Consider the following 24,043-nt stretch of genomic DNA (forward strand, 5'->3'; position numbering starts at 1 on the left):
TCAGTTGTTAATAATCTTGCCTCTGAGTCAGAAGGTTGTGGGTTCAAGAAACACCCCAGAGACTTGAGCACAGAATCTAGGCCGACCCTCCATGTGTCCTTGTGGAGAACCAAGGGAGTGAGTGCTGCACTGTCGGAGGGTCAGTACTGAGGGAGTGCTGCACTGTCGGAGGGTCAGGACTGAGGGAGTGCTGCACTGTCGGAGGGTCAGTACTGAGGGAGTGCTGCACTGTCGGAGGGTCAGTACTGAGGGAATGCTGCACTGTCGGAGGGTCAGTACTGATTGAGCGCTGTACTGTCGGAGGGTCAGTACTGAGGGAATGCTGCACTATTGGAGGGTCATTACTGAGGGAGTGCTGCACAGTTGGAGGGTCAGTACTGAGGGAGCACTGTACAGTTGGAGGGGCTGTACCAAAGGAGGGCTGCACTAAAGGCATGCTCAGGTCGGCACAGTGGCGCAGTGGTTAGCACCGCAGCCTCACAGCTCCAGCGACCTGGGTTCAATTCTGGGTACTGCCTGTGTGGAGTTTGCAAGTTCTCCCTGTGTCTGCGTGGGTTTCCTCCGGGTGCTCCGGTTTCCTCCCATATGCCAATACTTGCAGGTTGATAGATAAATTGGCCATTATAACTTGCCCCTAGTATAGGTAGGTGGTAGGGAAATATAGGGACAGGTGGGGATGTGGTAGGAATATGGAATTAGTGTAGGATTAGTATAACATGGGTGGTTGATGGTCGGCACAGACTCGGTGGGCCGAAGGGCCTGTTTCAGTGCTGTATCTCTAAATTTAAAAAAAATTAAAAAGAACCCAACCCGAACCTGACCAATTCACAGCGGGCCCGAGTCCCTCCAGTTTCGCCCCCAGCCTGACCCGACCATCCCTTTACTTAACTTCCGACTGAGAAGCTCCACGAAGCTGCAGCACATGCGTGATGACATCATAGTGACGTCACTCACTCACTGCACAGACTCAGTTTCGTCTGGGACTCCCAGCTCAGGTAAGTTTTTTTTATTTTTAATACTTACCGGCAGAGCACTTACCGTGCGTGTCTGGCCCGAGCCCGACCCAGACCTGGCCCGACCAGAGCCCGAAAGCCGAACATGTTGTCGGGTCTCGTCAGGTAGCAGGCCTTTAGACTGCACAACCGGAGGAGCAGTATCATGGGAGCGCTGCCCAGAATAGCTCTAAGTCAGAAAATGGAAAGGTGGGAGGAACTCAAGAGAATTACAATTGCCAAGGAATTGGTATTGAGCAGATTGTTGGAGCCGCAGGCTGACAGGTCCCCGGGTCTTGGTGGACTTTATCCTAAGGTCTTAAAAGAAGTGGCTAGTGAGATAGTTGATGCGTTGGTTTTAATTTTCCAAAATTCCGTCGATTCGGGGAAGGTTCCATGAGATTGGAAAATAGCGAATGTAACTCTTTTATTCAAAAAGGGAGGGAGACAGAAAGCAGGAAACTACAGGCCAGTTAGCTGAACATCTGTCTTAAGGAAAATGTTAGAAGCTATTATTAAAGACGTTACAGCAGGGCATTTCAAAACATTCAAGGTAATTAGTCAAAGTCAGCCTGGTTCTGTGAAAGGGAAATCATGTTTGACCAACATATGTCGTCGGGTTCGGGTCGGGTAGCCAGCCTTTACATTCTATTAGCTTTCCTAATTACTTGCTGTACCTGCATAGTAATTTTTTGCGATTCATACACGAGGACACCCAGATCCCTCTGTATCTCAGAGCTCTGCAATCTCTCACCATTTAGATAATATGCTTCGTTTTTACTCTTCCTGCCAAAATGGACAATTTCACATTTTCCAACATTATACTCCATTTGACAGATCTTTGCCCACTCACTTAACCTATCCATATCCCTTTGTAGCCTCCTTATGTCCTCTTCACAACTTACTTTCCTACCTATCTTTGTGTCATCAGCAAATTTAGCAACCATACCTTCGGTCCCTTCATCTAAGTCATTTATATAAATTGTAAAAAGTTGAGGCCCCAGCACTGATCCCTGTGACACACCACTCCTTACATCTTAGCCAACCAGAAAATGACTAATTTATGCCTAATCTCTGTTTCCTGTTAGCGAGCCAATCTTCTATCCATGCCAAAATGTTACACAGAAAACAAAGAAAAATAGGAGCAGGAGTAGGCCATTTGGCCCTTCGAGCCTGCTCCGCCACACCATGAGCTTTTATTTTCTGCAATAACCTTTGATGTGGCACCTTATCAAATGCCTTCTGGAAATCTATATACAATACATCCATCGGTTCCCCTTTATCCACAGCACATGGAACTCCCTCAAAGAACTCCAATAAATTGGTGAAACATGATTTCCCTTTCACAAAATTCCACTTCTAGTTTGTTGGATCTTGCACACATGTTGGCTGCCGCAATCACCTACAAAACAAGTAAGACCACTTCAAAGTAATTCATTGTGTGTGAAGTGATTTTGGGTGTTTCTGAAGCATTGAGAAGATGCTGTGTTGGTCCCAGTCTTTCCTTCATGCACACATGTTCACACTTGTACAGATATATTCATGTACATACACAACCATTCACACATTCTAATGAAAGGTCACAGACCTGAAACTTTAACTCTATTTCTCTCCACAGATGATGCCAGACCTGCTGAGTATTTCCAGCATTTCCTGTTTTTAGCACATATTCCTTGATCTGTGTATAGCTGGGACTCTGATGATGTCATGTCAAAGCAGGAAGCCATTGAAACCTAAAAAACAACTTCCCTAGAACATGTGGTGTCTTCAGTGTAGATAAATGTCCCAAGGTGCATAATCGGACAAAATTTGACACTGAACCACGTAAAGAGATATTAGACAGGTGACCAAAAGTTTGGTCAAAGAGGTAGATTTAGGAGTGTCTTGAAGAAGGAGAGAGCTAGAGAGATTAAGTGGTTCAGGGAGTTCCAGAGCTAAGGTTTGAGGCCGTCAATAGCGAAGCAATTAAAATTGGGGAAGTGCGAGGGACCAGAAGTGAAGGAGCGCAAAGATCCCAGAGGAATGTAGGGCTGGAGGAGATTACAGAGATAAAAAAGGGTCAGGCCAACGAGAGATTTGAAAATAAGAATAAAAATGTTGAAATCGAAATGTTGCTGGACCAGGAGACAAAGTATTTCAGTGAGCACAGGCTGACGGGTGGGTGACTGAAACTTGGTGTGAGTAAAGATACAGGCAACAGAGCTTTGGATGAGCTGAAGTTTACAGAGGGTGCAAGGTGGAGATTAAACAGGTATTTCTAGCATTGTGCTTGAATTACAACAGTGATTGTACTTCAAAAGTACTTAATAGGCTGTAAAGCGCTTTGGGATGTCCTGAGGTTGTGAAAGGTGCTATATAAATACATGTCTTTTCTTTTCTTTTATATTGGGAGACAAGGATAAATTTGTGTCAGATAAAGTTACTGTTAGATTGGATTGGACATAGCCTATGGGAGGAGTGGGCTTAATAAAGGCAAATAGCCTTTCATCAATTCATGTTTTCTTTGATTCTTAATCTTGTGAAAAGAATTAATTGATTTTTTTTGTAAACTAATAAAGTACCACCTTTTTATTTAGTAACCATGCCATTTACTGCTACAGGAAGTGGTTGCGGTGAATACCTTAAATACCTTTAAGGGGAAGCTAGATATGGACTTGAGGGAGAAGAGAATATGTAGATAGGGTGAGATGAAGTAAGGTGGGAGGAGGCTCTTGTGGAGCATAAACAATGGCAGAGACCAGTTGGGCCGAATGGCCTGTTTCTGTGCTGTAAATATTACATAAAATTTACAGTATCCTGGCCAGATCTGTTAATCCACAGCAAGGCTTTGCTGCAAAGCTGCGTAATCACAATAGCAGGTTGCTTTGGTCCAGCAGGTTTAATCACATGACCTCTCACTGTTAAACACCTCACCTCTACCATTGGTCACCCAACATGTCAATCCTCATTCTGATGAAAGGTCACAGACTTGAAATATTAACTTTCTGTCTGCACAGATGCTGCCAGACTTACTGAGTATTTCCAGCATTTTCTGTTTTTATACCAATCCACGTGATGCCCTGCCTGCCCAACACCAATTAGACGATTATCTGATTGGATGATTCTTCACTCTCAAACAACATTCCCCACTCCGCTCTGCCCCCATTTCTAGTATAAAGTGTTAGTCCTGGCATTACTCCACCTCAATGAGTCAGAGGTTTGTGAACAGGAGAGATTTAAGAGGGAGTGCTGCACTGTTGTAGGTGCCGTCTTTCAGATAAAATGTTAAACTAAGGCCCAGTCTGCCTTTTCAGCTGGAAGTAAAAGATCCCGTGACCACCATTTTGAAGCAGAGTAGAGGTTGCGGCCAATATCCTCCAAGCAACATCACTAAAACAGATTCTCCAGTTATCTCATTGCTGTTTGTGGGGTCTTGCTGTACATAAATTGGCTGTTACATTACAGTACATCAATAACTACACTTCCAAAGTGCTGTGAAAGTGATTTGGGATGTCCTGAGTTCATGAGATGCCAGTTCTTACTTTCTGTTTGTAACTAATAGACAAAAGTGATCAAAGGAAGGAAAACATTTTTAATGGCTTTATTTCTCCCTGCAGCGGCATCGGGAAGTTTAATATTTAATTCTTGGAGACTTCAGGGGGTGGGAAGAGGTTACCTTGTCAGACAGAACTTGCAGCACTCTGAAAGTGAGCTCTGTTTTCCCAGGAGCGTCTTACTGCTGGATTGAAGTCTGGGAAAACTATGCAGCCCCTCCCGTCTCCGGGGGAAGGGTCATGCGCAATGCCTGGCTTCTGCCTGCAGTGACTTGGCTTTGCAATGTCGGTTTCAACTGCACTTTATTGGAATTTCCAGCAGGATGTTTGCGGGAAAGTGCTGGTGGGGGGAGAGAAGAGTTTGAAGAAGAAAAAGTAAAAAAAAAAGAGGTAAAGGGAAAGAAAGGGAAGAAGAAAAGGGGATTTTAAAAGTTTCAATGCAGGAAATTTCGGAATAGAGAGAAGATACTAGACAAAGGGAGGGGGGGAAGGAGGCAGGAAAGAGGGAGAGAAGAAGGGAAAGAAGCAGAGAGGGCTTAGGGGACCAGGGGCGATGGAAGGAGGGATGTCAGCCCTAGACAAGACGGCCACCGAGCTGTCGGTGATGGATGTGTACGATATTGCGGCGGTGGTCGGCCAGGAATTCGAGCGCATCATCGACGTGTTCGGCTGCGACGCGATCGCCAAGCTGATGCCCAAAGTGGTGCGGGTTTTGGAGATGCTGGAGGTGCTGGTGAGCCGCAATCAGATGAACCCAGAGATCGACGAGCTGCGCCTGGAGCTGGACCGGCTGCGGGTGGAGAGGATAGACCGGATCGAGAAAGAGAGGAAACATCAGCAGGTGAGGGAGAGGGAGAGGGGCTGTTGCTTGTGGACCACTCCCGGTCTGATTTCAAACCCACAGCGAGGGAGGGCAGTGACCCCCCACCACCCCGACCCCGGGCAAACACCCTTAACGCCGAGCCAAGCCACAACAAATCATGGCTTTGCTAAAACTCTTTATTGCAATATTTCGAATAACAGTCTGGCGGAAGCTGATCAAACAATTGTAAATGTTCATTACTTATAATTTGGACATTAGAATGTTCTCAAAATCACAGCAGCTGAAGCCGTAAAATCAGTACCACCCAGTCTCATCCCACTCCCCGTACCCTTCAATATCCCACCCAGTCTCATCCCACTCCCCATACCCTTCAATATCCCACCCAGTCTCATCCCACTCCCCGTACCCTTCAATATCCCACCCAGTCTCATCCCACTCCCCGTACCCTTCAATATCCCACCCAGTCTCATCCCACTCCCCATACCCTTCAATATCCCACCCAGTCTCATCCCACTCCCCATACCCTTCAATATCCCACCCAGTCTCAGGCCGCTCCCCTTACCTTCAATATCCCACCCAGTCTCATCCCACTCTCCTGCTCACTCCTCTATAACCTTTATTCCTCTAATATTAACCAAATATTCCTTTTCCTCAGGCAACTTTTAAATGACCTTTTTTTAAAAATGGGCTCTGCCTTGACAACAGTTTGTGGCTGTGATTTCCACATTCTATCCACCATCATTGTGAAGAATATTTTGTCTAACCTCTCTTCTATTCTTTATCCATTGTATGCTAATGTAATTTACAGGGTGGTAAATGAGATAGAACAGGAATCTAAAAAGCACTGAATATTGCACAAAAAGGAACTATGAACTAACAAAACTGTCATCTTTGATAGTGAAATTCAGTTGTTCACACAATAGGATCATTGATTTAAACTTTACACCTGAACCCATGGACCCACAGTGACAACAAGCTGGGCTACAGGTGTAGGTACAGTCTGCAGTGACTGTCAGATTTTTACTAATTGACCAGTGTAATCTGTGCTGTATTTTCAGCATTTGTAATCAAGCGCAGAATAAAATTTGCATTTTTTTCCGCACATACTATTTCCTGTCCTGAAGGAAAAGCAAAATACTGCAGATGCTGGAAATCTGAAATAAAAACAGAAAATGCTGGAAATACTCAGCAGGTCTAGCAGCATCTGTGGAGAGAGAACAGAGTTAACGTTTCAGGTCAAGGACCTTGCATCAGAACTGATGAAATTTATGATGTCAGGTTCTGTTTCTCTGCCTCTGTCTCCTCTCCTTTCCTTACCCCTCATCTTCCAGGGGGTCCCTGGGAGTGTGTCAGTATTTGAAGGGTATGTACCCCAGGTGTGTATATATGTACAGGGGGTGTCTGGAAGTTTGTCGATATTTACAGGGGGCCAAGAACAACAATGTATATTTATATAGCACCTTTTAACGTAGTAAAACGTCCTCAGGTGCTTCACAGGAGCATTATTAAACAAAGTATGACACTAAGCTGCATAAGGCCAGATGACCAAAAGCTTGGTAAAAGAGGTAGGTTTTAAGCAGTGTCTTAAAGGGAGGGAATTCCAGAGCTTAGGGCCTAGGCCAGTGAAGGCACAGTTGCACTCCACTAGAGGAGCAATTAAAATTGGGGATGCTCAAGAGCCCAGAATTAGATCAGCGCAGAGAGCTCGGAGGGTTACGTGGTTGGAGGAGATTACAGAGATGGGAAGGGGCACGGCCATGGAGGAATTTGAAAACGAGGATAAGAATTTTAAAATCAAGACGTTGCTTGATCGGGAGCCAATTTGGTCAGCGAGCACAGGGCTGATAGGGGAATGGGACTTAGTGCAAGTTAAGGTACAGGCAGCAGAATTTTGTATGACCTCAACTTTAGGGAGGGTAGACTGTGGGAGGAGTGTGTTGGAATAATCGGGTCCTCCGGAAGAAAGGTTTTGGTAACCACTGCTGCAGTTTGAATGAACCTTGCAGTTGAAACATAATTGTTCAATTGAAATAGTCTCATGCGAAACAAAATCCTCAAGGTCGTTTGTGGTGAAAACAAAATTCTTGTGTTGCATTTGGTATTTCTGGGAGCTTTGTTTTGCAGCATTTGCTGGAGGATAAATGGTAGGGGTGTTGGTGACTAATTCCATTGATTGTGATGTGTTTGCTGGATAATGAAAACACCCAGTAATAAAGTTTTGCTGATACAGATTTTGTCCTTTTGAACCTGTGTCTGGTTGAAGCTGTAAATTTGAGTTCCAGTGCTAGTCACTCAGTATTGGTAGGAAAAATTCGACCTGATAGATAATTGCACAAGACAAGAAGCAACACTGAAGCATTAATTTGGCTTCAGTGATATTTTCTATAGCATATCGGTTCTAAAATGCCACATGGATGAGGTGGTAATTCTGGTTTTGCATGTAGGTGCCCTGTGGAAAACAAGTGACCCACTGCTTCTCGCCTCGGACCCTTTTTATTGTGTCTGTCATTGTACCTAAGGTAACCTAGGAAACCGAGTTAGAGTTGAAGATGAGTGGGAATGTGCTGCTGAAATCTGTTCATTCTATGCAAAGGAAAGTTCCCAATAGCAAAATTTTTTTTTTAGAGATACAGCACTGAAACAGGCCCTTCAGCCCACCGAGTCTGTGCCGCCCATCAACCCCCATTAATACTAACCCTATACTAATTCCATATACCACATCCCCACCTGTCCCTATATTCCCTTACCACCTACCTATACTAGGGGCAATTTATAATGGCCAATTTACCTATCAACCTGCAAGTCTTTGGCATGTGGGAGGAAACCGGAGCACCCGGAGGAAACCCACGCAGACACAGGGAGAGCTTGCAAACTCCACACAGGCAGTACCCAGAATTGAACCCGGGTCGCTGGTGCTGTGAGGCTGTGGTGCTAACCACTGCGCCGCCCGTAACAGAGTCATCTAAATCACTGGTTCAGAAATGGATCTGCAGACCCCTTGGGGTCTGGAGAGACTCTCTTCAGGGCAAATGCAAAATAATCTGAAAGTGCTGACTGAGCAGGGCTAGCTTCACAGGTTGGCAACTGCCCAGGACACCATGGTCAAGAGTATGTGATTGAGCGGCAGCTGGAGGCGGGCTTGGCGTGAGCCAGGAGAGAGAAGTGGAGTGCGGCCGCCACATTTACAGCACGGTGTGTTGGTTGTCTTGCCTCAGAGTGGAGCACGCATGCCAGAGTGCTGAGAGTGACTGGAAAATCGTCCGGTAGACCCACAGTTACCTAGGCTGGTGGTGGACGCCAGGTGAGTTAGCATTGTTCATGAGAGGGCAGTCTTTTAAATATTTAAACTCAGCTTGTCAAAACGCACATTCGCCAAGATGCCATTTTCCCCAATTTAAATGGGGCGGTTGGTGATTACTAATCCATTTAAAAAGAGGTCTTGAAACTAAAAATGTTTGAGAACCACTGATTTAAATAAAAAAAATTGATGAACCTTTTATCAGACAGAATCAACAGTAATGCCATTTTATTGTGCTAAGAATAGGAGGCCATTCAGCCCCTTGAGCCTGTTCCTTCATTCACTCAGATCTTGAACAATCTATATCTTAACTCCATTTACCTGCCTTTTCTCTATTTCCCTTGATTGCTTTACCTTAATAAAAATCTATTGATCTCAGTCTCGAAAGCTCCAATTGACCCCCAGCTTGAACAGCCTTTTGGAAGAGAGAGTTCCAGATTTCCACTACTCTTTGTATAAAGAACTGCTTCCTGACATCACCCTTGAATAGCCTGGCTCTAATTTTAAGGTTATGTCCCTTGTTCTGGTTTCCCCAATAGAGAAAATAGTTTCTCTCTCTCTATCCTACCAAATCCTTCAATCATTGTAAACATCTTGCTCAGGTCACCCCTCACTCTTACCATACAAGACAAATTTATGCAAACCCTGGTCTCATAATTTTATCCTATTTTCTTTGATATCATTCTGGTGAATCTGTGCTGCACCCCCTTCAAGGCATCTCCTTCATGAGAAGCAGTGAACACAGTTACTCCAGATGGAGTCTGAGCAAGGCTCTGTACCACTATTACATAACTTCCTCACTTTTGTATTCCAGCCCCATTGAGATAACGGCCAACGTTCCACTAGCCTTTTTGATTTTTTTTTTCTCTACCTGTCCACTTGCTTTAAATGATTTCTGTCATGGGCCCCTAAATTTTTTTTTTTTAGAATATTACAGCGCAGTACAGGCCCTTCGGCCCTCGATGTTGCGCCGAGCTGTGAAACCATCTGACCTACACTATTCCATTTTCATCCATGTGTCTATCCAATGTCCACTTAAATGCCCTTAAAGTTGGCGAATCTACTACTGCTGCAGGCAGGGCATTCCACGCCCCTACTACTCTCTGAGTAAAGAAACTACCTCTCACATCTGTCCTATATCTATCACCCCTCAACTTGAAGCTATGTCCCCTCGTGTTTGCCATCACCATCCGAGGAAAAAGACGCTCACTATCCACCCTATCTAACCCTCTGATTATCTTATATGTCTCTATTAAGTCACCTCTCCTCCTCCTCCTCTCCAACGAAAACAACCTCAAGTCCCTCAGCCTTTCCTCGTAAGACCTTCCCTCCATACCAGGCAACATCCTAGTAAATCTCCTCTGCACCCTTTCCATAGCTTCCACATCCTTTCTATAATGCGATAATCTCTCTGCTCTTCTACAGTCACTAGTTTATCACCCCTTGGAAAATACTTAATTTAGCGTTCTGAAGTCCAAAGTGAATTACCTCACTTCCCCACATTGAACTCCATCTGGCACAGTTTTGCCCACTCACTTAATCTATCGATGTCCCTTTGCAACTTCCTGCTCACATTACACCACAGTCCCTATTGCTTTGTCCAAGTCATTGACAAACACAGTTAAAAAGTTGACGCCCCAGAACAGATCCCTGGGGAACACCACTTGTCACCCGCCAGAGTATGTACGCTTTATCGCCACTCTATTTCTTACTTGGGAGGTGTAACTGCAGTCTGTTTCAAAGTTAGTTTCAACATGTCTGACTGAACAGTATTTCTAGGCCAATCTTGTCTCCTTCCCCATTCTTCTCTCATATTGGCTCCTGCTGGGTCCAGTTCTACACACACTCAAGCACCTCGACAAAGTGACCAGGCTCCATAGAATCATAGAATGGTTGTAGCACAGGAGGCCATTAAAGTCATAGAGAGATACAGCACTGAAACAGGCCCTTCGGCCCACCAAGTCTGTGCCAACCAACAACCACCCATTTATACTAATCCTGCATTAATCCCATATTCCCTACCACATCCCCACTATTCTCCTATCTACACTAGGGGCAACTTACAATGGCCAATTTACCTATCAAACTGCAAGTCTTTGACTGTGGAGCAGTCAACTTTGGACTTTGACCGGAGCACCCAGCGGAAACCCACGCGGTCACAGAGAGAGTTTGCAAACTCCGCACAGGCAGTACCTAGAACCAAACCCGGGTCACTGGAGCTGTGAGTCTGCGGTGCTAACCACTGCGCCGTGCACAATCAACAGAAACTCAGCTAGTTCCACTCCCCCACCTTTTCCCCATAGCCCTGCAAATTCTTTTCTCTTCAGGTAATTATGCAGTTTGCTTTTGAAAGCCATGATTGAATCTGCCTCCACTACACTCTTGACACAGTGTTCCAGATCTGAACCACTCACTGTGTAAATAAAGTATTTCTTCATGTCACCGTTTTTTTTCCAATTACCCTAAATCAGTATCCTCTGGTTCTGGATCCTTCCACCAATGGGAACAGTTTCTCTCTATCTACTCTGTCCAGACCCCTCATGATTTTGAACACCTCTATCAAATTTCCTCTTAACCTTCTCTCTAAGGAGAACAACCCCAGCTTCTCCAACCTATCCACGTAACTGAAATTCCTCATCCCTGGAACCGTTCTTGTGAATCTTTTCTGCACCCTTTCAAGTACCTTCATATCCTTCCTAAAGTGTGGTGTCCAGAATTGGACACAGTATTCCAGTTGAGGCCAAACCAGTGTTTTATAAAGGTTCACCATAATTTCCTTGCTTTAGTAATCTGTGACCCTATTTAGAATCACAGAATAGTTACAGCACAGAAGGAGCAATTCACATACTGCCACTCCCCCAGCCTCTCCCCAAACCCCTGCACATTCCTCCTCTTCAGATATTTAAAATATTTAGAAAATGTTAAAAAAAAAAATTACGTCACGGATGGAGACCATCATGTCTGCACCCACTGAGAAACAAACCACCCGGCCTAATCCCATTTTCCAGCACTTGGTCCGTATCCCTGGAGGTTACAGGACTTCAGGTGCATATCGAGACACCTTTTAAATGTGTGGTCTAGACAATGACTGTGGACAAGTTATCTGGTTAGGGCTGATGGTAAATCACAACTGAGTCCAACACCCACTCTCCAGCAAAGCACCCTGGATAGTGACCAGGAATGGGAAATCCAGCTGATTTTTCCTGTTACTAGCCTGCGAATGCTGGGAGCAATGACAGTGCTGATACTGACAACTGGCAGAGATGAGCTGGCATGATGGAGGTCCAAGAGCAAGCTGGGCTGGGTGGCCTTCACCAACTGAGTTAATAGACCAAGTGTCTCAAACTTTGATGGAAAGTATGACATAAATGGGCCAACTATGCTCCACATGACCCACCTCCCACCTTACTTCATCTCACCCTATCAACATGTCCTTTTATTCCTTTCTCCCTCATGCACCTATCTAGCTTTCCTTTAAATGCATCAGTGCTATTCGCAACTCTATGTTAACCAGTTTACATTCTTGCCACTCTTGATTTTAAACTTGATCTTTAATATCAGTAGAGCAAATGGGACACTCCTGAGAGGAACAGAACCCAGTGAGCAAGCTGTAATTGTTCAGAGCCCTTCCCGCTTGTCACAGGGAGGAACACTGAGCCTGGAATAAAACTTGGAACAGTAATCACCAAAACTATTACACATCTAATTAGCACCTTAAGAAAGAACACATATTATTTAGAGCTTTAATGTGTTCTCAGAAACATCATAAAGTGACTGTCAATGAATTGCTTTGAGCTACAGTGATTGTTATGAATGCAGTTTTCAGGATGACACGTTGCTGTACAGTGCAGAGTGGGGTCCTCCGAAAGACACCGTCTCCAACGGTGCAGCGGCCAGTCAGTATTACCCCTCCGACGCTGCAGCACTCCCTCGGTGCCACTCCCTCCGACGGTGCAGCACTCCCTTGGTGCCGCTCCCTCCGACGGTGCAGCGCTCCCTCGGACGGCGCAGTGCTCCCTCGGTGCCGCTCCCTCCGACGGTGCAGCACTCCCTCGTTGCTGCTCCCTCCGCGGTGCAGCACTCCCTCGGTGCTGCTCCCTCTGCGGTGCAGCACTTCCTCGGTGCTGCTCCCTCTGACGGTGCAGCACTCCCTCGGTGCTGCTCCCTCCGCGGTGCAGAACTCCCTCGGTGCTGCTCCCTCTGACGGTGCAGCACTCCCTCGGTGCTGCTCCCTCCGCGGTGCAGCACTCCCTCGGTGCTGCTCCCTCCGCGGTGCAGCACTCCCTCGGTGCTGCTCCCTCCGCGGTGCAGCACTCCCTCGGTGCTGCTCCCTCCGCGGTGCAGCACTCCCTCGGTGCTGCTCCCTCCGCGGTGCAGCACTCCCTCGGTGCTGCTCCCTCCGCGGTGCAGCACTCCCTCGGTGCTGCTCCCTCCGCGGTGCAGCACTCCCTCGGTGCTGCTCCCTCCGCGGTGCAGCACTCCCTCGGTGCTGCTCCCTCCGCGGTGCAGCACTCCCTCGGTGCTGCTCCCTCCGCGGTGCAGCACTCCCTCGGTGCTGCTCCTTCCGCGGTGCAGCACTCCCTCGGTGCTGCTCCCTCCGACGGTGCAGCACTCCCTCGGTGCTGCTCCCTCCGACGGTGCAGCACTCCCTCGGTGCTGCTCCCTCCGACGGTGCAGCACTCCCTCGGTGCTGCTCCCTCCGACGGTGCAGCACTCCCTCGGTGCTGCTCCCTCCGACGGTGCAGCACTCCCTCGGTGCTGCTCCCTCCGACGGTGCAGCACTCCCTCGGTGCTGCTCCCTCCGACGGTGCAGCACTCCCTCGGTGCTGCTCCCTCCGACGGTGCAGCACTCCCTCGGTGCTGCTCCCTCCGACGGTGCAGCACTCCCTCGGTGCTGCTCCCTCCGACGGTGCAGCACTCCCTCGGTGCTGCTCCCTCCGACGGTGCAGCACTCCCTCGGTGCTGCTCCCTCTGACGGTGCAGCACTCCCTCGGTGCTGCTCCCTCCGCGGTGCAGCACTCACTCGGTGCTGCTCCCTCTGACGGTGCAGCACTCCCTCGGTGCAGCACTCCCTCGGTGCTGCTCCCTCCGCGGTGCAGCACTCCCTTGGTGCTGCTCCCTCCGCGGTGCAGCACTCCCTCGGTGCTGCTCCCTCCGACGGTGCAGCACTCCCTCGGTGCTGCTCCCTCCGAAGGTGCAGCACTCCCTCGATGCTGTTCCCTCCGACGGTGCAGCACTCCCTCTGTGCTGCTCCCTCCGACGGTGCAGCACTCCCTCGGTGCTGCTCCCTCCGACGGTGCAGCCCTCCGACGGTGCAGCACTCCCTCGGTGCTGCTCCCTCCGACGGTGCAGCACTCCCTCGGTGCTGCTCCCTCCGACGGTGCAGCACTCCCTCGGTGCTGCTCTGGTAGTGCCAGTCTTGATTTTGTGCTCAAGTCTCCGGAGTGGGTCTTGAATTCACAATCTCTGACTCAGAGGCGAGAGTAAAACTCTCTGAACCGTGGCTGACGCAAAACTTATCTTGTGCGGGAAGTTATCTGTTGTGAATTCTGTCTAACTTTTGGAAAGTTAGAGCAAAAACAGACCGATTTTGTTTGAGTCACTGGAGTTTCTGGTGTAATTTTAGCAGGATGCCAGTCACAGGACTATTTTAACATGATTGCATGTTTGGTCTTGAGCTGTTATTTTGGGATGTCATGTGCATCAGAACAACTGGCAGCAGCTCCTGCATCGTGCCAGCTCCCAAAATAAACGCTGACTGGGAGGAATATACTTGACATGGTCACTAATAGGTTACTGGGTAAACGCACAACTGTATCCAGCCCCTCGCGTCCCTTATTTTTAGCATATCTCAGTTGGACATTGAAAAACTTGAATTCTGTCGTGATCCAGCTTTAAAGGAGCCGAACTGCATGTCCCTAACTTTCTTGACTGAGAGGGTGTGATTGGATAACTGTCTGTCCTCTTGGTTGAGGTCAGTTTTGTATTAATAACATGATGTTTCTAAAACTGCAATGTGCGTATGAAAATCTAATTATCCTCCACAACAGCTCCTGTAAATTGTAGATCATGTTTGCATTGACCCTAATTATATAAACCCAGTAACAAATATAAATTTACCATGTAGCCATTTTCGGTGTGTGAAATGACTAATTGCTGCAAAGGGTGGTAATCGGTCTTATTGCTGTTTAGTTGGCAAGTGATCTGAAAAGGCCTTGAATTTGTGGGCAATAATCTCACTCTTGTTTTTTGTGGTGTTGACAGTAAAGTAAAGGTCAGGATTGGTAATTACAACTCCCGGATTTATCAGACGCAGATGTTCTTTGAATTATTGTTACTGTTTTATTTTACTTTTCTCTCTCCTTTTACCACTGCCCTTGTGGTGAGAGATGTTTGAGGGCTGTTATCCTTCTGCCCACCCCAACTGCCAGCTCATAATGAGCCTTTGCCAAAGCCCATTTTGCCATTCAGCAGCTGAACATAAGGGCAATGACAGATGGGTAAAGACCCTCAAATCCATCCAGTCTTTCCCAAATGACTACAATCCCTTGTGCATCACAATATCTACACTCCCCACCCGACCCAAAACCATCGGATCTCCTAGGACAGATGAAAATCCAGATTGAAAACCCGGGACAATTGGGGGAAAATAAATTCTGGACGTTCCTCTCTGACCCCTTTCGGCAATCAACTAGTACAGGATAATTTCTGCAGTACCTACCCTATTGTACGAGGTGATCTCCACCCAGCTAGAAACAGTTCCAGCGCTCTGAAGGAATTCAGCAAATTGGCGTTGACCACACGAGTTGACAGCCTGTTCCAGAGGACCTGAGCCTGATGACTTTTCACCCAACATCTGTGCATGCATGGTTTCCTGCACAGGTCACGGGACGGTGATCAGACCCAGAACGCTGGCTGATTCCCCTCAACCTTCCTTCCCCAGCCTGAACCATAAAGATACTTGGGCACATTGTGAAGCTCCAGTCTTGGCCGCGATTGACATCAGCTGACAGTCGTGCTTCGACTATTGCCACAGCCATCACCAGCACAGAATAGTTAATGGGCAGTGCACTGCATCTTTCTGTCCTTGTGTTGACAGGTTTCAGTCTTATCTTTGTTTTAAGTAGGATCATTGGAAGAAAACTCCAGTACAGAAGAAAGGCAGCAAGATGGGTGATAAGGGAGGATTTCATAACAACCCTTCTATTTGTCTATGGTCTGGGGGAGGATTCGTGGGACAAGTATTGCATTTAGTTACTGGGGAGAGGGTGTACTTACTTTATAATAATGTGTCTTGTTCTATTAAAAATGATCAAATTGTCCTAGAAATGCCAGGCTTATTAAATTAATCTCTGATATTCAGCCATTCTTGCTTGTTTTTTTACTCTTGGGATGTGAGTGTCCCCGCTTATTGTTCATCCCTAAATATTCTTGAGAAGATGATGGTGAGCCGCCTTCTTGAACCGCTGCAGTCCATGCTGTTAGGGTGGGAGTTCCAGGATTTTGGCCCAGTGACTACGAAGGAATGGTGATATATTTCCAAGGCAGGCTGGTGTGTAAGTTCGAGGGGAACTTGCAGGTGGTGGTGTTCCCAGGAGCCTGCTGCCCTTGTTCTTCTAGGTGGTAGAGGTCACAGGTTTGGGAGGTGCTGTGAAGGAACTACCATTCTCCTTGTGAAGAAAGATGTCAAAAACACTTTGTCTTCAGAGGACAAAACCATGAATGCCAACCAGAGGAAGAGAAAGGAGAAGGTTGTGCTGTGGGATCATGGGCATGGGTCAAAGAGCAGGGTTCGGTGGAGGTTTTTTGAATGCTGAGAGCAGGTACATAGCAAGGCAGAGGGAGCTAGGCAGGAATGATGTGGCTGGAGAAGTGGCCAATACTGGAGGGTGATACAGGGAGAAGCTTTGTATCAACAGGGTGAAGAATAGTTACAATTACCTGGATTTACCTATTTGGATAATCTCCCTGTCAGGATGCTCGAGTGATAGCGTGAAACATCATACATTTAGATATGAACAGGACAGTTGGTGTGATGAATTAAGGTGGGAGGAAGCTCGTGTGGAGCATAAACAGCGACCATTTGCGTTGAATGGTCTGTTTCTCTGCTGTAATTTCTATGTAACTACACTTGACAGTTGTGCTCAGGACCCTGATCACACTGTGCCATGAGATCTGCCTGTAATTCAATTTATTACTTAGTTAATGATGCAATGTCCTATATTCATAAAATTGTCGCTTAAGTACTGATATAAACAAAGCTTTGCATTCTTTACTTTCTCCACAGTGCAAATTGTCTGTAATTCTCATTTTCATGCTGCATTGTTGGCGTTCCCTGAAGTATCATGGAACAACTAATAAATAGTGTGTGGGGGGGGGGGGCGGAAGAGTAGGGGAGCGAGTTTACAGGCGCGGAGTCTGATGAACTTTCTAATGCTGCCGTCTTTGATCAGGAGCTCGTGCTGGTCGAGGATGTGTGGCGAGGGGAGGCTCAGGATTTACTCACTCAGATTGCTAAACTTCAAGAGGAGAACAAACAGCTGACTATGAACCTTTCACACAAAGACGTAAACCTGACCGAGGAAGAAATTCTAAAACAGGAAGGTAAAAACAAACAAAAGGATGATTTCTGAACTCGCCATTCATCGGCGGTTGGTTACTTGAAGTGATTGCTTCCCTTACCTAGCATGAAATAATCACCCAGAACTTAGAGAGCAGAATGATTCCATGTGGGGCATAGTAGTGGGTTTGCCGTTGAAATTGTATGCATATATTTACAATTAATCACCCAAATTTAAGGAGATTGGCCAAAGAAAACTAGGCAACATGGGGAAAAAACCTTTTTACACAGAGAGTGGTTAGGGTCTGGAATGCACTGCCTTATAGTATGGTGGACACAGATTCATTCAATAGTAACCTTCAAAAGGGAATTGGATAAATGCCTGAAGGAGAAACATTGCAGGGATATGGCAGAGCAGTGGGACAAACTGGATTGCTCTTTGAAAGAGACAGCACAGACTCAATGGGCCAAATGGCCTCCTTTTGTGCTGTAGTATTGTGTGATTCTAATTAGCACAATCAAATATTGAAGAGTTGGAAACAAAATGCATATCCGTATAAGCAATAGAATCCATGACAGGTGTATTTTATTCCCCTCTTCAAGTACCCCAGAACTAGTTTACTCCCACCTGCACAGTATGGGATAGTGTTGTACTGTTTATGTTACTGAACTAATAATCCAGAGAACACGAGATCGAATCCCACCATGGCAATTTGAGAAGCTGAACCCTCACCTCGATCCAGAGTGTTGCCTGTATCCTGTTCCTCCATACCTGAAGCTTCATTCTTCTGGGCTGTGTTGACTGGTTGTCTCTTGGCCACTGTGACCCTCACAGACCCTTTCATGTTTCAGGAGGGAAAACTCTCCACAGGCTGGAGTCATACCTAGCACAAAGGAAGATGGTTGTTGGAGGTCAATCATCTCTGCCCCAGGACATCATTGCAGGAGTTCCTCGGGGTTGTGTCCCAGGCCCAACCATCTTCAGCTGCTTCCTTCAATCATAAGGTCAGAAGTTGGGATGTTTGCTGATGCTTGTATGAAATTCAGTGCTGTTCGCAACTCTTCAGATACTGAAGCAGTCTGTGTCCATATGCAGCAAGACCTGGACAGCATACAGGCTTGGGTTGATAAGTGGCAAGTAACATTTGTGTCATATAAGTACTAGGAAATGACTATCTCCAAGAGAGAATCTAACCATCTTTCCTTGATATTCCATGGCATTACCATCGCTGAATCCCCCACCATCAAGATCCGGAGTGTTAATCTGTTAATTGTGTGTCAATGGTTTGATTATGTGCAGCGGAAGGGTGTTAATTGAGGTCTTAGTTGAGCACTTATTAGGAGACACTCACTGAGACATACGAACATCCAAATTAGGAGCAGGAGTAGGCCAGGAGACTACTGGAGGGTTTTAGTGAGGAGTTGCATGTTACCCTGCACAATAAATGTAAAACTGAGTAAATATGGGCTCCAGCCTTATCCTTCTATAACAAGCTTTCTGGAGTTTAACATGGTAGCAGAGGATGGTTGCCTGAAGCTGAAGGTTGGAAAACAGGAATTTATTTTCGATAGAAAACTAAAATCTCAAGGGCTAGATTGAAAAATATGGCAGAAAACAAGTGTAAATGGTCAGGGTATGATTACCCTCTGACGTTGTCAGAGTCTGAACCAGTTGACCAGTGGAAGAATGAAGTGGATATGTGGAAACAGGTTACATCTCTACCAAAGGGGAAACAAGGGTATGGCCTTAGTGTTGTCACTTCCCACCAAAAGAAAAATCAGAAGTAAAGTGTTTTGTGAACTGGATGTTGGCCAGCTGCATACTGATGAAGGGTTGAATCTTCTGTTGGAATTCTTGGATGAAATTTACAAGAAAGATGACCTATTGAATGTGTATGAGATTTGGTCAGACTTTGATAGATTTTCAGACTTTGATAGATTTTGGATAACAGATGGTTATTCAACAGAGGAATATATCATGGACTTTAACAAACTGTATAGAAGACTGAGGAAATTCAGTTTGGAGATCCCTGGTTCTGTGCTAGCTTTTAAATTGATAGATTTTGCCAGGGTGTTGCATATGGACAGGCTCCTGGTTCTAACTGGGGATCAGTTCTTGGACAAAGACTCCCTGTTGGATCAAATGTCTGCAGCCTTAAAACAAAACTCCTGGGGAAACAGTCATTTCCTGCTGCCCTGGTAGAACAAGTCGGGCATTTTGCAGTGACACAAAGAATGGAGGACATTGTATTTGGGAAGTCAGTGAATTTGCAGTTTACCCAGTCAGGGCATTATTGTATCCCCTTAACAAAACCTGAAGTTTCTAGTCAGTGTTAGAGAAGTATTGATGGCATCAGGTGTTAAGAATCAGAGAGATAAAAGACAAATTGTCTTAAAGTTACACAGACAATTTGCTCACCCTTCTTGACAGATTAAAAACACCACTAAAAGATGCAGGTGTGATTGAAGAGTATACGAGGATAATCGAAGAGATTAGTGAAAAGTGTGAAATCTGTAAAAAGTATCGGAGGACACCATTACGTCCTATTGTCAGCCTTCCATTGGCACGTGACTTTAACGAGGTAGTTGCCATGGATTTAGAAGTATGGGACAAAGACCAGAATAAATATAGGCTCCAGCATTATCCTTCCATAACAAGCTTCCTGGAATTTAACATGGAGGGTTACCATTGACCAGAAACTTTAATACCAGCCATATAAATACTGTGGCTACAAGAGCAGGTCAGAGGCTGGAAATTCTGTGGTGAGTAACTCACCTCCTGACTCCCCAAAGCCTGTCCACCATCTACAAGGCACAGGTCAGGAGTGTGATGGAATACTCTCCTCTTGCATAAGAACATAATAAATAGGAGCAGGAGTAGGCCATTCAGCCCCTCGAGCCTGCTCTGCCATTTAATTAGATCATGGCTGATCCGATTGTGACTTTAACTGCACTTTCCTATCTGCCCACCATAACTCTTGACTCCCTTGTAGATCAAAAATCTGTCTATCTCAGTCTTGAATATATTCATTGACCCAGCCTCCACTGCTCTCTGGGGAAGAGAATTCTAAAGATTAACAACTGTCTTGAGAGAAGAAATTCCTTCTCATCTCCATCTCAAAAGGGAGACCCCTTATTTTGAAACTGTGCCCCCTAGTTATTGATTCCCCCACGAGGAGAATCATCCTCTCAGCATCTACCCTGTTCAGCCCCCTCAGAATCTGATATGTTTCAATAAAATCACCTCTCATTCTTCTAAGTTCCTATTATAGGCCCAACCTGCTCAACCTTTCCTCATAAAACAACCCCTTCATCCCAGGAATCAGCCCAGTGAACCTTCTCTGAACTGCTTCCAATGCAAATATATCCCTCTTTAAGTAAGGAGACCAAAACCGTGTGCAGTACTCTAGGTTCGGTCTCAGCAATGCCCTGTTCACCTGTAGCAAGACTTCCCTACTTTTATTCTCCATCCCCCTTGCAAAAAAGCCAACATTGCATTTGCCTTCCTAATTGCTTGCTGTACCTGTGTGCTAATTTTTTGTGATTCATGTACAAGGATACCCAGATCCTTCTGAAGCACAACATTCTCCAGTCTCTCTTCCTGCCGAAGTGGATAACCTCACATTTTCTCACATTATACTCCATCTGCCACATTTTTGCCCACTCACTTCACCTATCTGTATCTGCCAGGATCAGCACAGCTCAAACAACACTTAAGGAGCTCAACACCATCCAAGACAAAACAGCCCACTTGATTGGCATCCCATCTACCACCAGCACCTAGTGCAGCAGTACCATCTACAAGATGCATTGCAGCAACTCGCCAAGGCTTCTTCGACAGCACCTTCCAAACCCATGACTTCTTCCACCTAGAAGGACAAGGGCAGCAAACACATGGGAACGCCACCACCTGCAAGTCACACAACATCCTGACTTGGAACTATTTCTCCGGTTGTTCACGGTTGCTGGGTCAAAATCCTGGAACTCCCTCCCTAACTGCACTGTGGGTACACCACACGGGGGGGACTGCAGCAGTTCAAGGAGCTGTCTCACTACCACCTGTTCAAGGGCAATTAGTGATGGACAATAAATGCTGGAGTTGCCAGCACGTTCACATCCCAAGAATAAATTTTTTAAAAACTGAGCAGGATGAACTAGAAGAGGTACATGTGCTTCCTTCCCTGGTAGGTCCCACAAGGGACAGAGAGTCCATAATACATACAATAATGTCCCAACTCCTGGCTATTGAACAGCACTTTTCAATGAAGGGGGAGAAAACCTAGTTATGGAAAACACAAATAAAATTAAAATCTATTCAGTGCTGATGATACCCAGTTGTACCTCACCACCACCACCTCTCTTGACCCCTCCATTGCCTGTGATTTGTCACACTGCTTGTCCAACATCCAAAGTAGGATGAGACACATTTTCCTCCAATTAAACACTGGGAATTCCAAAGCCATTGTTTTCAGTCTCCGCTACAAGCTCTGTTCCCTTGCCACCAATTTCACCTTGCCAACCTCTGCCCCCGTCTCAGCTTAAATGCTGTTGAAGCCTCATCTGTGTTTTTGTTGCCTTCAGAGTCAACTATTCCAACACTTTCCTGGCTGGTGTCCCATCTTCCACCTTTAATAAGCTTCAGTTCATCCAACACTCTGCTGTCTATATCCTAACTCGCACCATCACCCATCACCCCTGTGCTTGCTTACCTACATAATCTCATTATTTGACAACAGCCTGATTTTTAAAATTCTCATCCTTGTCTTTAAATCCCTCCATGGCCTTGCCCCTCGCTACATCTGTAACTTCCTCCAACTCCACATTCCTCTGAGATATCTGCGTTTTTCCACCTCTGGTTTCTTGTGCATCCTTCACCCCACCATTGGCAACTATGCCTTCAGCTGCTTAGGCCATAAACTCTGGAATTCCCCCTCTCTACCTCTTTGCTTCTCTACCTTTCTCTCCACCTTTAAGACCTTCCTTAAAACCTACCTATTTGACCAAGCTTTCAGATAACCGTGCTACAGTCTCCTCCTTGCGTTAGCCATGGCTCAGTTGGTAGCACTCTCGCCTCTGAATCGGAAAGTCTTGGGTTCAAGCCCCACTCCAGAGGCTTGAGCACTATCTAGACCGACGTTCCCCTTGCAGTACTGAGGGAGGCCCCTGTCTGCCCTCTCAGGTACGTGTAAAAGATCGCACAGCACTATTTTGAAGAACAGGGGAGTTTCCCCTGTTGTCCTGGGCAACAGTTATCCTTCAATCAACTTCACTAAAGACCTGATTATCTGTCATTATCTCATTGCTGTTTGTGGGAGCGTGCTGTGCACAAATTGGCTGTCGCATTTCCTACATCACAACAGTGGCTATACTTCTAAAATACTTCATTGACTGTAAAGTGCTTTGTGATGTTCTGAGTTTGTGAAAGGCCCTGCAGAAATATATATATTTTTTATTCATTCATGGGATGTGGGCATCACTGGCCAAGCCAGCATTTATTGCCCATCCCTAATTGCCCTTGAGAAGGTGGTGGTGAGCTGCCTTCTTGAACCGCTGCAGTCCATGTGGGGATAGGTACACCCACAGTGCTGTTAGGAAGGGAGTTCCAGGATTTTGACCCAGTGACAGTGAAGGAACGGCAGTATAGTTCCAAGTCAGGATGGTGTGTGACTTGGAGGGGAACTTGTAGGTGATGGTGTTCCCATCCATCTGCTGCCCTTGTCCTTCGAGGTGATAGAGGTCGTAGGTTTGGAAGGTGCTGTTAAAGGAGCCTTGGTGCATTGCTGCAGTGCATCTTGTAGATGGTACACACTGCTGCCACTGTGTGCGGTGGTGGAGGGGGTGAATGTTTGTGGATGGGGTGCCAATCAAGCAGGCTGCTTTGCCCTGGATGGTGTCGAGCTTCTTGAGTGTTGTTGGAGCTGCACCCATCCAGGCAAGTGGAGAGTATTCCATCACACTCCTGACTCCTGCCTTGCAGATGGTGGACAGGCTTTGGGGAGTCAGGAAGTGAGTTACTCGCTGCAGGATTCCTAGCCTCTGACCTGCTCTTGTAGCCACGGTAGTTATATGGCTGGTCCAGTTCAGTTTCTGGTCAATGGTAGCCCCAAGGATGTTGATAGTGGGGGATTCAGCGATGGTAATGCCATTGAATGTCAAGGGGAGATGGTTAGATTCTCTCTCGTTGGAGATGGTCATTGCCTGGCACTTGTGTGGCGCGAATGTTACTTGCCACTTATCAGCCCAAGCCTGGATATTGTCCAGGTCTTGCTGCATTTTTACACTGACTGTGTCAATATCTGAGGAGTTGTGAAATGTGCTGAACATTGTGCAATCATCAGCGAACAACCCCACCTCTGACCTTATGATCGAAGAAAGGTCATTGATGAAGCAGCTGAAGATGGTTGGACCTAGGACACTACCCTGAGGAACTCCTGCAGTGATGTCCTGGAGCTGAGATGATTGACCTCCAACAACCACAACCATCTTCCTTTGCGCTAGGTATGACTCCAACCAGTGGAGAGTTTTCCCCCCGGTTCCCATTGACTTCAGTTTTGCTAGGGCTCCTTGATGCCATACTCGGTCAAATGCTGCCTTGATGTCAAGGGCAGTCACTCTCACCTCAGCTCTTGTGTCCATGTTTGAACCAAGGCTGTAATGAGGTCTGGAGCTGAGTGGCCCTGGCGGAACCCAAACTGAGCGTCACTGAGCAGGTTATTGCTAAGTAAGTGCTGCTTGATAGCACTGTCGATGACACCTAGGGGCGCGGCAAGTTCTGGAGCACAGGTCTTCAGTACTATTGCCTGAATATTGTCAAGGCCCATAGCCTTTACAGTATCC

The 24,043-nt window shown here is 46.5% G+C and overlaps 1 protein-coding gene across 3 annotated transcripts in view; it reads left to right on the top strand.

The window, feature by feature from the left end:
* Positions 1–4,758: 4,758 nt before the first annotated feature.
* The window catches only part of rilpl1 (Rab interacting lysosomal protein-like 1), a 56,472-nt gene continuing 37,187 nt past the window's right edge, over positions 4,759–24,043 (top strand). For all 3 annotated transcript variants that reach the window (XM_068054518.1, XM_068054520.1, XM_068054519.1), the window contains exons 1-2: positions 4,759–5,366; positions 17,100–17,250. In XM_068054518.1, the coding sequence (XP_067910619.1) occupies positions 5,079–5,366; positions 17,100–17,250 (439 nt within the window). In that variant the 5' untranslated portion in view covers positions 4,759–5,078. The remainder of the gene's footprint in view (positions 5,367–17,099; positions 17,251–24,043) is intronic.

Source organism: Heterodontus francisci, chromosome 23 (assembly GCF_036365525.1).
Source record: "Heterodontus francisci isolate sHetFra1 chromosome 23, sHetFra1.hap1, whole genome shotgun sequence".
Taxonomy (NCBI): domain Eukaryota; kingdom Metazoa; phylum Chordata; class Chondrichthyes; order Heterodontiformes; family Heterodontidae; genus Heterodontus; species Heterodontus francisci.